Here is a 14,050-nt window from a genome sequence, read left to right on the forward strand (position 1 = left end):
TTATAAAACCTTATTTGCAAGGGTTCATAACTCAGAGGCAAAATTTTCCTCCAAGATGAAGCCTCACTTAGCAGGCTGAATCACTTAAAAAGTATTTCAGTTAAATAAGGTTAGCCTATTAGAGGGTAAAATTCGCAAGGACTTTCATTAAGGTGCTCATTTATATCTGTAAATAAAGAATTGCCGAGGCCCCAAATCAAGTATATAGAAGAGGAAAATATTTTTGCAAAATCAGGGATTGATGGAAATGTTTTAATATAATTCTCTAGGAAATTATTCCCATGAAAACAATTTGTTTGAAAGAAAATGCCCTCCAGCCTTTTCCACACAAACTAGTCTTGGGCTAGTACATGAGAACCAAACTTAAAAGTGACTATGAGCAGCAATGAGACCGACTAATTCATTTCAACTGTCCTTACTGGAATAAGAAACAAAGAGTAAACAGCTCAAACGGGGAAAGGTGAATTTAATTTTCAAGGCCCTGTAACTTTTAATAATCTGAGGAACAATATGGGAGGTACGTTCTACCCTCCCAGTTATCCTGAGATAAATTCATTCAAGATTTATATTGGTGTAATAGAGAAGCAGAATTTGCTCCATGGCTTCTAATGAACTGCTGGCTCGGTCTTTAAAAATGCAATTAGAAAAATCTAGCCTCCTAATTCGGAACAGCTTTGAGCTAAGTCAGAGGTCTCGGCGCTGCGAGTGCGGGTGAAGCTGGGCTGCCGCGCGGCTCCTCGCAGTGCCTGCAGCACGAGTGAGCGGGGCCGGGAGCGCTGGAAACGCTTTGCAAAAAAAAAAAAAAAAAAAAAAAAAAAGATTCCCTGGTTATTTTAGGATTTTCTTTTCCATTAGACGGCAAAAGACAATTCTCATGTGGAATAAACCTGTGTTTCCTGTGATCTCCAACGCTAAGACAAAAGGATTGGGGGATTAGGTGCCTGGCCTGCTATTGATGCAGGAGGCGAGGAGCCGTCTGGTAGGAGTCAGTGAAACCCATTGCGCTTCAGCCGCGCGCCGCGGCTCCCAGCAAAGGGCTTGCAGTCGCGGTGTCAATGCAGGCGAAACATCAATAAATATGAAAGTAAGTCGGGGCTAATTCTGTCATTTTACTCTTAAGATCAGGTCTGTGCATTCTCAGATTACTCATGTGTAGAGGAACAACGGGACCGAGATCCCAATTTGCCTCTGTGACCTTTTGAAGTGAAGGCTTTAAATGAAGCAGCGCAGAGCGGCTGGCTTGTTTGATCTTTGCAAACTGCGAGCCAAAACTCCTAGGGTTGTTTCGGTCTGCTGCAGCACCCAGCCTGGGCTGTGGGGGGAAGACCACCGGGGGGGTAACAGGGCCTTGGCCCACCTGAGGCCTTGCAGCACCCCGCTGGTAGAGAACCCTGAAATGGGCCGGGCTGGCCCCAAAAACCAGGCCAGCCTCCGGGACCTAGGAGACGCGGCAAGGATGTTTTCATGCTCCAGACCAGCTGTGTATATTCACTAAGAATGTAAAGAAGTATCCGAGGATAATGCCGCGTTGCTATTTATTACCCTATAATTAAAGTTCTGAGAGTGTTCCTATTATAAAGCATTATTTGCAAGGGTTTGTAACTCTGAGGCAAAATTTTCCATGAAGACGAAGCCTCGCTCAGACTAGCTAGGAATGGTTCAAGTATCACCGATCAATAAATGAGCCAAAGCCGGACATCACCTTGCCGAGGAGCTGGGTGAGACCTCCTTCAGCCGTGGGCTTGGTCAGGATGTGCTCTGGAGTCACCATCAGTCTCGAGTCAAAACCATCGAGTTTTGGCGTATTGCATCTCGTGGCACTATGTGCGCAGTCTGTTCGCCACAAGCCATGGCATGACGTTGCAGCATCTCCTCTTTCCTTTTATTGGTTTGGAGAGCGACTCGCTGTGAAACTTGGACCGAGTCACTTTAATTGTACCATGCCTCAGTTTCCCCAACAGTAAAAAATTTGGTCTAATTTGTTCTTGCTGGTGCAAGGTGTGATAGCCTTAGTGCAGATTTATGATGCTGTCAGATAGGAAATGCAAGAAGTTTTGCTACTTGGCTCTAGCAAATGTGACTACCACACCCATGCACGGTTCCCTGAGAAGACCACATTCAACATCTAGAGCCAAGTTGGGCTTTGATCGAGCAGAAACAGGGGGAAACCAACATATAAGACAGACGATTACTGCAAAATTACAACTCTGCAGTGCCAGAAAAATATCTGAACATTTACCATTTGCCACTGGATCTCCCTCGGCTTTTTGACTGATTAATAGAGCAATTTTAAAGAGAGCTACTGCCTGCTCACACTGCGAAAGGACAATTCAGCATCTTGATGGTGTCAGAAAAGATCCTCTCTCAGTGCTGACTGGGAAGCCAGGAGCTGCATGCGTGCCGTGGGATCAGCCTGAGCCTCTCCTCTGACATGGATGCAGCCCTAGAGCCCCACAGATTTCGGGCAAGGCTGGCACAGGAAAGATGTTCACAATCTCACCAATGAGCTCAAAATGCTCACCAAGTTTGCCATTGGGTGACAGCCTGCTGGCCCAGGGAAAGAAACCACCCTGCCTGGTAGGAAGGAGTATGAAACCATACCTGTCTGTCAGGAGAGGTCTCACCAAGCTTTACGTGGCAATGACTTACCAAGAATCCTCTTCCTGCTTCTTCCCAGAACGGAGCTGAAAATCTTGGAATTGTCAGAACATTTTATTATCACTTGCAAAGCAGATTCTACTTCATCAGATAAAGACACAATTGCATTCATTGACTCTGACACAAGGATATGCATAGTGATAAACATACAGATAGATGTACACACTTATACATGAATGAGATATGCTAATTAAAAATTGCAGTGGGCACTTTATTAAAAATTTATTGTACAATCTACATCTTCAAAACATTTTACATCAACAAATATAGCAGCTTGACTGCTGGAATCATAAGTGATTTATCTTTAAAAGACTGTATTTGTAACTGGATGCAAAGATTCTTGATGAACGGCCGTTACATTTATACTACTACTTTTTATTGGAAGTATTTTGACTGTTATCTGTTTGTTCTCCATCCTTGAGAGAAATAAAACAAGTGTCTCAGCTTTCATTTTATCGGATAGATGGCACCATGTAGCATATTTCCCATGCTAGTTTGAATTACAGCTGTTTATCTTTCAGCTTTCTTTAAGATTAATTAAATGCAAATGTAACTCCGCGAATCATGGGATTACCTGCCAGACCCCTTATTAATACCTTCACTTAAAAACCCCTGTGCCAGAGAGTCATTAATTTGCAAAAAGAAAAGTGCTAAAGCAGCCCTTTGCCTACAAACAATTCAGAGATGGCTGCCCAATTAGTCCGGTAGCACTCGGATCCTCCTTTCAGGCCCTGTGGCCCTTTGAGGACACAATAAGGCTCCAATGATAACCTGGCAACCTAGGTAGAAACCCAGCCAAGTGTGAGCGTTTGAAGCTGCAGCTTGGCTGCCATCGTGTCGGCGAAAAGAAAGAATTCAGGCACCATGTCATCCAGTACAAAGGATAAAAACAGATTCAACCGGAAATTCAATGTGGCACCACATATGGGATACATGAGTGCGGTTATACAACAGGCCACATATTTTTTTTGAACAGTCTCCTGCATGTGATGCCGAGGACATGTGTAACCATCATAACGTCTCTAAGAATCTGTATTTAATTTGAGCTGGGGTGGTGGCAGGGATTGGAGATCTGAAGCCGCCACAGGTTTGTGGCAGATGGCTCTGTGTCAGCTATGACAAGCAGCCAGGCTCGGCTTCCTCTGCAGATTTTCTTTTCTCTCTGATCAGGTAAATATGGGCACACTCTGGAAACTTCCACAATTCTGCCTGAGGCTGCAAGTTTGTGACTTAGCCCCATCTGTCACAAATCTTCCCTCGGTTCTGTTGCGAGCAGAGACCTGAATTTACCACGGAGCGCTGCCCAAGAAAAGCCAGCCATCTCGCCCTACGAGGAAGCAGAGGAGAGATCACACGCAGAACGTCAGCGGCTGCCGCAGAAGGGACATCTCCGGCCTCGGGAGGAGCAGCGTGTGTAGAGCCACTCTTCCTGGGGACCAGCCCCACCACCGTGCCCAGTGCAGCCCCGAGAGGCAGCGGGAGGCAGCTGGAAGTACCAGGCCAGATCCGAATTGAGCCCCGTGAAGTTGGTGGCAGCCCTGCTCCAGCACTTCCACCACCAAATGCCACTCTTACTGGCGGGCTCTGCAGACACAGCAAGGACTGAGCGGGCCCGACCTGCCCCTCGCACCTCAGACCTGGCAGAACCAGGAACCGGCAGGAGAGAGCACCTAATTCCCCTGTGCCACCATCACTGCTCTGGCTTTTGGCTTCTACTTCAGAGTAACCTCGGAGAGAATCAACTCCACTCCTTATTCTGGAGGGGGGTAAGAGTGATAACTCTGCAAAAGTCTGGGCATTCATGTTTTCAAGGAACAGAACATGATTCAGTCAACAGTTCCTAAATATGCAGAGACAAAATCGTCATGAGTAGCAAAGTTTTCACAGTAAGCAAGATCTTTGTGTGAAGAGACAGCACAGTAAGTGTCAGCAGCACTGCAATATCTTCTATGATACAAACATTTTTGTTTCCTGTGTCCTCAGAGTAGAACAGAAATATTTAATATCTGTGCTGCCATCATTAGACTTCAGAGTTAACCTTCCGAGTTCAGTAAGGATGGTTCATTCGTTCAGACCTGCTGCTTCAGGATAGCTGGAGTTCAAGCAGGCAGTACTGATTTGGCATGCATTTTATGCACGTTCTTAGAATTCCCTTAACAAAATTAAGAATCAATGATTATTATTCAGCACAAAACCTGAGACTTGGAGTGCGCGAAAGCAGAGTGATTTACAGAGCCAAATTGTGTTGGGTCAGCCTTACTCTGTGACCCACCTCCTTCCTCCTGTAAGTGAGTATTAGGGAGGAATCAAGGTGGAAAGCAGCTTGTAGTAATTACTTTTGGAGCTCAACTTTCAAACTCCAAGCACCTTTGGAAACCACCATCAAAAGACAGCATTGGTATACGTGAACTGGGTGCACTGTGAGGCCCAAGTCAGAGCTATATAATACTTCTCAGTAGGGTAACAGTATTTCCTTGAACAAACTACAGTTTCTTTTATCAACCTTTTAAAACTCACTTCTTTCTTTCTTCTGTGTTTAAATAAAAACATAAATGTTGGATGTGAATTTATGCAAGATACCCTTCCACTAGGAAAAGAAGGTTCAGAACACATTGAGCAACCACAACACTAAGAAAAGAGCATCAGATTTTCTTTCTCAAGGTAATGCAGATACACTTTACTAAAAAACAATTAGTTTTCATGCATTTTGCAACTTTTCTGTCAATCTTAATTCCTTTGACCCATTTCTCCATCTACCATTTTGCAGTGGCTATGGTTCACCTACTTTCTAAAACTAAACTGGAAGCTATCTATCAGTGTTATAATAAAAAGTTCAAAGTCCTCGTGTTGATGCTGAAAGATGCACACAGAACTGCATTCTTAATGAATGCTTTCTTCCTGCTCCATAGGCATGGCCAACTGCTACGAGCTGTAGACCAGGATTTTCAGAGAACTTAAAGTTCCTTGATCTCTTGCCATTCAGAGAGCCACAGCAAGGTGAGCCCTGAGAAAAGATTGAGTGGCAGCTTCTGCTTCCAGCAAACAGCTCAGGAACAAGGAGATACTCAACATAATATGGTTGGCTCCCAGAATGACCTAGCAGGCAACTTTTAACAGCCCCTGCTAGCTCATTTCTTCTTCAGCGAACATCCACACAAGCTAGCAGAACTCACTCTACCAAAGGTGTTTCTGGACCCACGTGCAGTTTGTAGACCTTAGATTGACCTAAACTGTCTAAATTGTGTCTGTGGTCCAGCAGATTTTTCTACCTCCTAGTCTAGCTAGGTGTTTGACTATATCAGATATATGGGAATGAAAAATGTGACGGCTTCAATCTAACCTAGATACAACCCTCAGCAATTTAATCCATCCTGCTGTGAAGCTGGCTCTGCTTTGAGCAGAGGCTGGACCCAGATGACCACCAGAGGTCCCTCCCCAAATTACTCTAGGATTCATTATTCTAAATAAGTAACCAAGGAATTCTTTCACATAAAAAATCCTTGACTCATACATTTTACTTAGGACCCATCCTTAGGCAGCTCTTCCTAGAACAAACAGAGACGGGAGGGCATGGAGGCAGCATTTTCTTCATTTTCTAGCTGCTCTAACCTTCCTATACTGGCTCTGAGAGGCAGATTTAGACCATCTCTGAAACCACTTTAAATTATTCTCACTGGAAACTGAGCATCACAAGAGGAAAATACAAATTTCACACCTGTGCTTTCAGCCTACTTCTGACCTGCACCTAATACCAACCAGGTAGAAGCAGGAATTCAGCACAGGGCCTCCTTCTTTCCCTGCAAACTCGCTCTGCCACCAAAAGGAAAGTCAGCGCGATGGGTGGGAATATTTGTACTACTCACACAGCCTGGAGAGCTCTAAATTAACTTTATCAGCTTGGGACAAAAGATCTGGAGAACACTGTAAGCAAACATCTGCTCAATATACATTCACGGTTAAAAAGTAAACAGTGTGTTTGGCTCCATAAGGAGCAGGTTGAAAATTATCACAGAGTACAACACATCACATAAATTGATGGCATGGCCTAGAATACTCTGTAAAGTAATGATCACACCAGCACAAAAACAGCTCTCAAGCATCAAAATGGCTTGAATGATAGGTGGTAAGAATATAAACATGGGATAACATTCACAAGGAGGGACTGAAAAGCCCAGGATACTGTAAGTGTTTGACAAATGTTTATAAAATAATGAATGGTATGGAAAAAATTGAGTGGGAACTTCTGCTACCAGGCAAATGACTCAAGAACAAGGAGACAGTGCAACTGAAGGTGGGACACACTGAGCCAACTGAAGGAAATCTTTTAATGCTTATGTCTGTAAACACGGAATGAACTGCCTTGCTACAGAGAGCCAAGAAAGACAGCAACAGAGGTCTCCAGGGGCCTGAATGTCAAACGGAGAACTAGTACGCACAGCATGGAAATATTTCATACTAAAAGAAGAACATGCAAGATTATAAAATCTCCAACTCCTGGGTTAAGACCAATCTCTAATTCTAAAAGACAAAGAGAAGACCTTTAACACCCTATTTCTACCTGTGTCAGCCTTCTCTCTGATGCCAAAACCATGATATTAAAGTAAGCACATGACATGCTGATCCAGAGGGGCAATTAGCATCCCTACGGAAATATGAAGTTCTCAGGGAGTTTTTTTGGAGGGTGGTGAAGAAGAAGTAAGGGCAGAGGCCTCCTCTCTGGCCTGTTCAAGGTTTACGGTTCTTGAACAAGGTCTCTTCAAGAGCTATGAAGAAATTTTGTTCCTTGCAATGGGGCTGAGTGGCTGATGCCACTAGCATGGGACTCCCCCAAGCCCCCACATGTCCAGCTCAATGTAACCTCACTGAGCTGCCTGCTCAAGTTGCTGAGAAGGCCTCCTGCCACCTTCCTAGCTCTGCCTAAATATTAAAGCTGGATCACAAAGGAACTCCCACCTGTTTGCCTGAAATAGCGAATATATTGCTTTATCGCAAATGGAGCAAAAAGAGGGGGAAAAAAAAGTTTTGTTAGAACAGCCATATTCATCCAAATTCTGGGACTGGAAACAATTCAGATGTCTAAAGTCTAACAGGGATCCTAATTTGATTTTACAGCAGTTTAATCCCTTTGAATTCAGCACAGTTCCTTATCTTCTACAGTGGTGTAAGGAGGAAAAAAAATCACGCCATGTGTCTTTTCATAGGCAGGTGAGCTTCTGTAGTGTGATGGAAATGAGAAGATGAATGTCAGAAAGTGGGCCAAATTCTTTTCTCTGTTAAACAAGCATGAGTGAGAGTAGGATTTTTCTGCAGGAACTGAAGCTGACAGCATGTCAACCAGCACTCATTCAGCTGGGAGGGCTGGGAGAGATTATTTAAAGTTGTCAGCTCCTTCCATGCCTGGCTTTTGGCAACTCTTCTTGTCCCTTTCCACTGTATACTCTTTATACATGCTGTTTTAAATTAAGAAACTGAAGTGAGGGAACTGAAAGGTAAACTTAAAGAAAATAGTGCAGAAACAAATGCTTCGCCCTATTTATTTATTTTTAAAATCTATGAGATAGGACTCGGCAAGCTTGCAGACCCTGGCAGGTCTTGTGGTGAGCTCCAGTGGAAACTGATGTCCCGTTGTTGTTATTTGCTTCATTTTGGCACTTTGGCAACCACAAATAGCCAAAGAGGAACTCTTGATTCCATAAAACTAGAACAGAACAAATAATTGATAACAAATGAGGTTTTGTTTTCAACAGATCTTGATCTTCTGTTAACAACTGGTAGAAGGCAGCGTCGAAATGCAAATGAGCCGGCCCTGGGTGCTGTGAGAATACCCAGGGTAAGCAATGTATCATCTGGAAAGGTTTCTCTAGGTGCTTACATTAGGGGCATTTTTAAAAGTCTGCCAGCATGAATCTGCTCACTGGAATTAAGCTATTACACTTTAATACACGGGTCTGTGCATTTTCACAGGGATATTCGCTGTGTCTGGCTCCCTAACCTGGCTGCCCCGCTGCCATTCATCTTCCCCACGCCCCCAGCTTTGTCAGCACAGGCACTGAGGACAACTGGAGGAATAACTGCTTAATGAGACTGCTGTCTACTTACTACGGGTATCCTTAGTAATAAAACACAATATGTGAAAAGATAACCCAAAGTACTTCTGATGATGATTACCTTCTGATCTATAAAGCAGAATCCCCAAGCAGTAAAGAAAAGCATTATTTGCTTTTAAAGCAGCTTTACGTTTTTTCCAAGACCGTACAGCTACTTTAAGAACTGTCGTAGGGAGCGTGCCAGGAAGGTTTCTGAACGAGAAGTAGCTAGTTGGTATATATTACCATGGTGGGGGCCCTCTTCTATGCCACTATAGTATATACTATTATACCATTCTGAAATAAGTGGGACCACAGTGGAAGCACTGCGTGCCCTTCATGATTTCACTCTTTTCAACTTCCAAAAAAGAAGCATCATTCCAACCCTGGTTACACATGTCTAAGTTAGCATCTTCCTAGAAGGTTTACAGATAGTTTCATTGCAAAATAAAGACTTAGTGTACGTGGGTGTAGGTACAAAAGACAACTCTAACAGTATTCTCAGAGCTGAGCCAAAGCCTATTAAAGACAACAGGGATCTTTTCAATGGTATTCACAGGTTCTGGATTAGGCCCTGCTTTACTCATTTTAAAACAATCCCCACGCAGCTCAGTTCCTACCTGTTGCAGACACTGAGCACTCAGGACATCTGATGGAGCTGCACTGTTCATAGCACACAAGACCATTTGCAAAGGATGGAGTATGCCCCTCCATTTCTGTAGTTGCACCCTGGCTACAAATAATTCCAAGTTGTTTTTGTTTTTTTTTTTTGCTTTTTTTTTTTTTTTTAAAGTATTTTTTCCATAAGAGAATCCGTAAAGTAAATCAGTATTTTGGTTATGGGGCTTGTGTGGACACTGCCCTCTGTGCCACATTTTAAACCCATACTGCTTCACATCAGTATTTGACCTGCCATTCTTTCCACTTTTGGTGTGCCAGCCCTGGCTTTTATTTAGGAGCTGGGGATCCACAAGCACAGAGGAGATCCACGTGAGCAGAACTGTTAGCTGAACTTGAAGCATTGGGAAATGTCAAGGTAAACGTTTAAGGACTGCTTCCCCTTTGAAGCCACCATGTCTAACTATACAATACTATTGACTCAAGAAGTAATGCTGAGCGCTGGAAGTGTTCAGTCAGCATTTTAAACTATTATGAGCTACCTTCTGAACCATTGCCAAGTTAATAGACAATGAAAGATAATGAGCTTGAAATTGGGTGTTAAATTGCATTTTTGGTTCTCTCCTTTTTTCTTGAAGTTTAACTGTTTCCTGCAGAAACAACATCATCTTTGATGTGTCATTATGTAAATGTCTATTTTTAGGTCACAAAAAAAGTCAAATGCAGGCTAAACTCTCCCTCCTGCTACATGTGTGCTCAAAAGGGTAGGGAGGCACATGAGACGCAGCAAGACCAAGACTTTCTGGTCCCCAGAGGGAGGAATGTGGAGAGATGAGGTTAGGTCTGCTGGCAGCATGAGCCTCCAAATTAGGAAGGAGATTACTCGACTCGCTCGTTAACAGTGTGCCTGGGTGGCTTCAGCCAAGGAATGCTCGAGGAGAGACCGCTTTTATATTGCACAGGTAACGCAAGCGGCATATCTGCCTACGCGCTCCCTCGAAGGACTTTCAGGTGAATCCAGGTTTTTACAAATGCTGCCTGAAACGCCTCTGTCGTGCAGGGGTAACGTGTATCTACCCTGGTCACGATGCTTCCAGGGCTGTAAAAGTTATAACTGAACAGAAAATGCTGTAAGTTTGCATATCAGCATGCAGACAATAGCAGTTATTTTATAAGAGCAGTATCGTGTAATAATGATTTTTCACTGAAATAATATAAAATTTAGTGCTCTATCTACATAATTAAAAAAAAAAAAAAAGTGATTCCTAGCAATATAAATACACATCTTGAGAACACAGAAGTCAGTCTAGCATTGAACACTTGATCAAAATTCGAATGGAAGGTCTATCACTTAAACTGCATTTTCTCTACATAAATAGCTGCAAAACATAGGACATGATAAATACCAGTAAATAATGCTTCTAATCAACTTTTTTTTAATGCTCAACATAACTCAAAAAGCAAAGAATTAAAAAAATCATAACTATCAAAATAATTCAAATAATTCCAAAAGGCAGAGAAGTCTTACCTGGTCCCAGTCACCTGCATGTTTTGAGGACTGCAGATTAAATTAGGATAGGAAGGTAGGTTTATCCTCATTAGTATAATTGTAGGATCTTTCTTTTATTTTCCTTTTAAACTAATGAGTTACATTAATCCAGGTTCATTTTTATAAGCCTCTTGGGTCCAAATGTAAAGGACAGTCATTTTAGAAAACAATAAATTAAAAAAAAAAAAGCATGTAGCATGCATTAAGTGCACGTATTTCATAAGACCTAGGTTAATACAACTGGCATCTAGTTTAATTAATCCTTGTTAGTGTAACGACTAATATCCCTCCCTAGCATGTTTCCTTTAAACATTAGTATGTTAATTAAATGTTGTTTTTTTTTTTTTTAATTTTTTTTTTCCTTTGTACTTCAATATGGCATTATATCACGTAAAACTGTTCTGAACAACTACCTTATAGAGATGTTTCCTTACAATATCTGGTCTCTTGCAGAAATTCTGAAGCCTTTTAAAAAGCTGTTCAGGTGTAGAATACAGATATTCAGCTGCAGGAAAAACAGATACATTTTTAATGAAACAAAAACCTCAAAGCACACACTCGATATTAGTCACTTTACTAATTAAAAATGCATATTGCTCTGTGCCGCCTCGTGTTTTACATTATTTAAGCATGATTTTATAAGGTTACCTCAGCTCACAAGGATGTTTAATGCTAAATAAGACTGTGTAGTTGTGCTGTTTAGACATCTCCTTTGGGTGATTAAAATACATTATTCTAATGTAACACAATGCATATGTGATACATTTAGTGATGAGATTTTTCAAAGAACTGGTGCTACATTAGTGTGTATCCTGTACCACGGTTGCATACTATTAAGTATTAAATTGTTTAAATAATTTGGTGTGATTTTCAGGCCTCTATTTTTTTTTTCTCTGTATCTCAAAAAAATCTGCAAACCATTGCAGCATCACTGACCTTTTAACAAAAATCTATCATTATGGGTTGTGTATGCTAACAATGAAGAATGCTATTTCAAAACTTGCTTTTGTGTTATCTTAAAAGAACAGATGGCAAATATAAACTTCGTCTAATGTATTAAAACACATAAAATTTTCCTTAACACTAACATGTTGGCTTGCCAAATAAACAATTGCTTTTGCTCAAGTTTATTCTCAAACTTTGTATTTTAGCGTGAATCATGTATTACTTTTCAGGAAAAAGAGTGAGCAGCAAAGCAGCTACCTGGAAATATCTCCGGGTACACCAAGGCCTTGGGACACAGTGGATAACAACCGCAATATACAGCTTCAACCCTGAAGATTAAAAATAATAAAAGCATGAACAGGACACTGGGGAGTCAAAAACTTACTTTGGTGCAAGAGCGTAGAAGTTGACTACATATAGCATAAGTAAAGCATTTTTCTGCTCAGCAGCTCAATCCTTCTAAATGCCAAAGTTGCTCTTTTTAAAGAAAATTTTATTGATCATATGAATTACATAGAACAGAACAGCGAGCATATGTTTTGTTCGCTGAATAAATCAAAGCGCAGCTCTGCATTTTTTTGTTTTTTAAATACTGTTTAACACATTTTATAATCAGCAGACAGACACATGTAACAACATGGTGAAGTATGGACGGCTTTTCTTAATAATACTGCAGAAAAACAAGGGCATGCATACGCGCATTTGTATATATGTGTACATATACACAGATGCACACAATCGCCCTTACCTGGCAGAGCAGACACTTGTTCAACTTTCCAAGTCCAAAGGTTAGAATTAAACGTAGCCTAAGAACAATTTGCAGTATGCTTTGGGCTGGGATCTTTTAGCTTATGCACATGCATCAAATGATTTCCTTTATTTTTCAGGTCATAAACTTTTCTTTTTTTTTTTTTTTTTTTTTTTTTTAAATAAACACTGATGAGATTCCCCTGCCAAAGCCTGTTATGTTTTGTGGATTTGTTTTTTTTAAGGAAAAATTTACATATCTTTTGTAACATTAAATCCAGATATTTTATAATTGCGACACAATGGCACAAAGTTTTCTAGTAGCAATTCTAAAGAAAAGCTATCCGATTCCTGTTTGCATTTTAATAACTGAATGGGTTAAGGCATCAAGTTTTCAGTTTATTTTTTTTGCATAATGACCATTGATCTGACATAATGTCCCTCTAAAGATACAACTGTAATTTCTGTTGGCCAGAAATTACACACTGAAATTCAAAACACTTCTTAAAATATGTTTATTTTATGAGAGTCTTTGAATTTCCTCCAACATGTTGACCATACGAGGACTTTATTTTTAACTTCAGTTTCCCTCGGTCCCCAGAAAAAATCCGAAATCTTGTCAGTGTTCACCTTTTTTATTTTCAGTGACAATCCAAAAGGCTCTCGCTACGTTCATGCACACATTGGCTTTGTTACTTTATTACAGGCACCCAATCCAGTCCATACTGAGCCCTGCTTCCTTTAGCTCTACTTGTTTTTCAATGGGCAAAAAATAAAATAAAGAATAACACAGTCAGCTTTCATGCTACAAAACTATGCATATCCACAAAACCCAAAGATACACATTTCTCTGCAAATGCTTTTGCTAGGCAATGATTGCTAGTTTTTCCATAAACTTAAATTTTGTAATTTATGTTTGTTTTTTTGTTTTTTTTTTTTTTAAATAACATATGCACTTCAGATTGCATTTTAAACATTAACAACGATTTCAAAGTGTACATCGTCTAGCACTATATTTTTTTACCAAAGGGAAATGTTTCTGATGTGTGATTTAATTGATGATTTCAGTTCTTAAATATTGTGTCATATGTCAAAGCAAATAGATTTTTAAAGTTTTCTTTAATCTAGGAAAAAAAAAAAAAGAGTGAAACTGTGGACATTTCAGTAATAGCTCAGATCACTAAGTTATGTTAAAATATTTGCTTTTTAATCGTATCGTCTGCATGAAAAAAAAAGGAACAGCTCCCTAAAACAAAACTGCAGGCCAAGATGCAATCTGAGTCATCATCTGAGTATGCAATTTCCCCCTTACGAAAATCCTCTATCAGGATCACGAATTAGTAAAAGCAGAATTTAATGCTTCTGTAGTTTACTGGATAAAAGGTGAAATTTGGAAGTCTTTCGTTTGCAAATGATCCTATTTGCATACTAATTTTCCACCTTTCCT

At 40.8% G+C, this 14,050-nt stretch overlaps 1 protein-coding gene across 18 annotated transcripts in view; it reads right to left on the minus strand.

Annotated features, from left to right (window-relative positions):
- Positions 1–14,050, minus strand: part of GTDC1 (glycosyltransferase like domain containing 1) — a 193,132-nt gene that overhangs the window by 11,784 nt on the left and 167,298 nt on the right. For 9 of the 18 annotated variants that reach the window (XM_082763540.1, XM_082763541.1, XM_082763538.1 and 6 more), the window contains 3 exons: positions 12,115–12,185; positions 11,325–11,416; positions 3,999–8,356 (listed from right to left, as the gene is read on the minus strand). In XM_082763540.1, coding sequence (XP_082619666.1) covers positions 8,192–8,356; positions 11,325–11,416; positions 12,115–12,185 — 328 coding nt within the window. In that variant the 3' untranslated portion in view covers positions 3,999–8,191. The other 9 variants (XM_082763539.1, XM_082763533.1, XM_082763535.1 and 6 more) reach the window with 5 other exon arrangements.

The sequence above is a fragment of the Aythya marila genome (genome assembly GCF_965140915.1).
Source record: "Aythya marila genome assembly, chromosome: 6".
NCBI lineage: Eukaryota > Metazoa > Chordata > Aves > Anseriformes > Anatidae > Aythya > Aythya marila.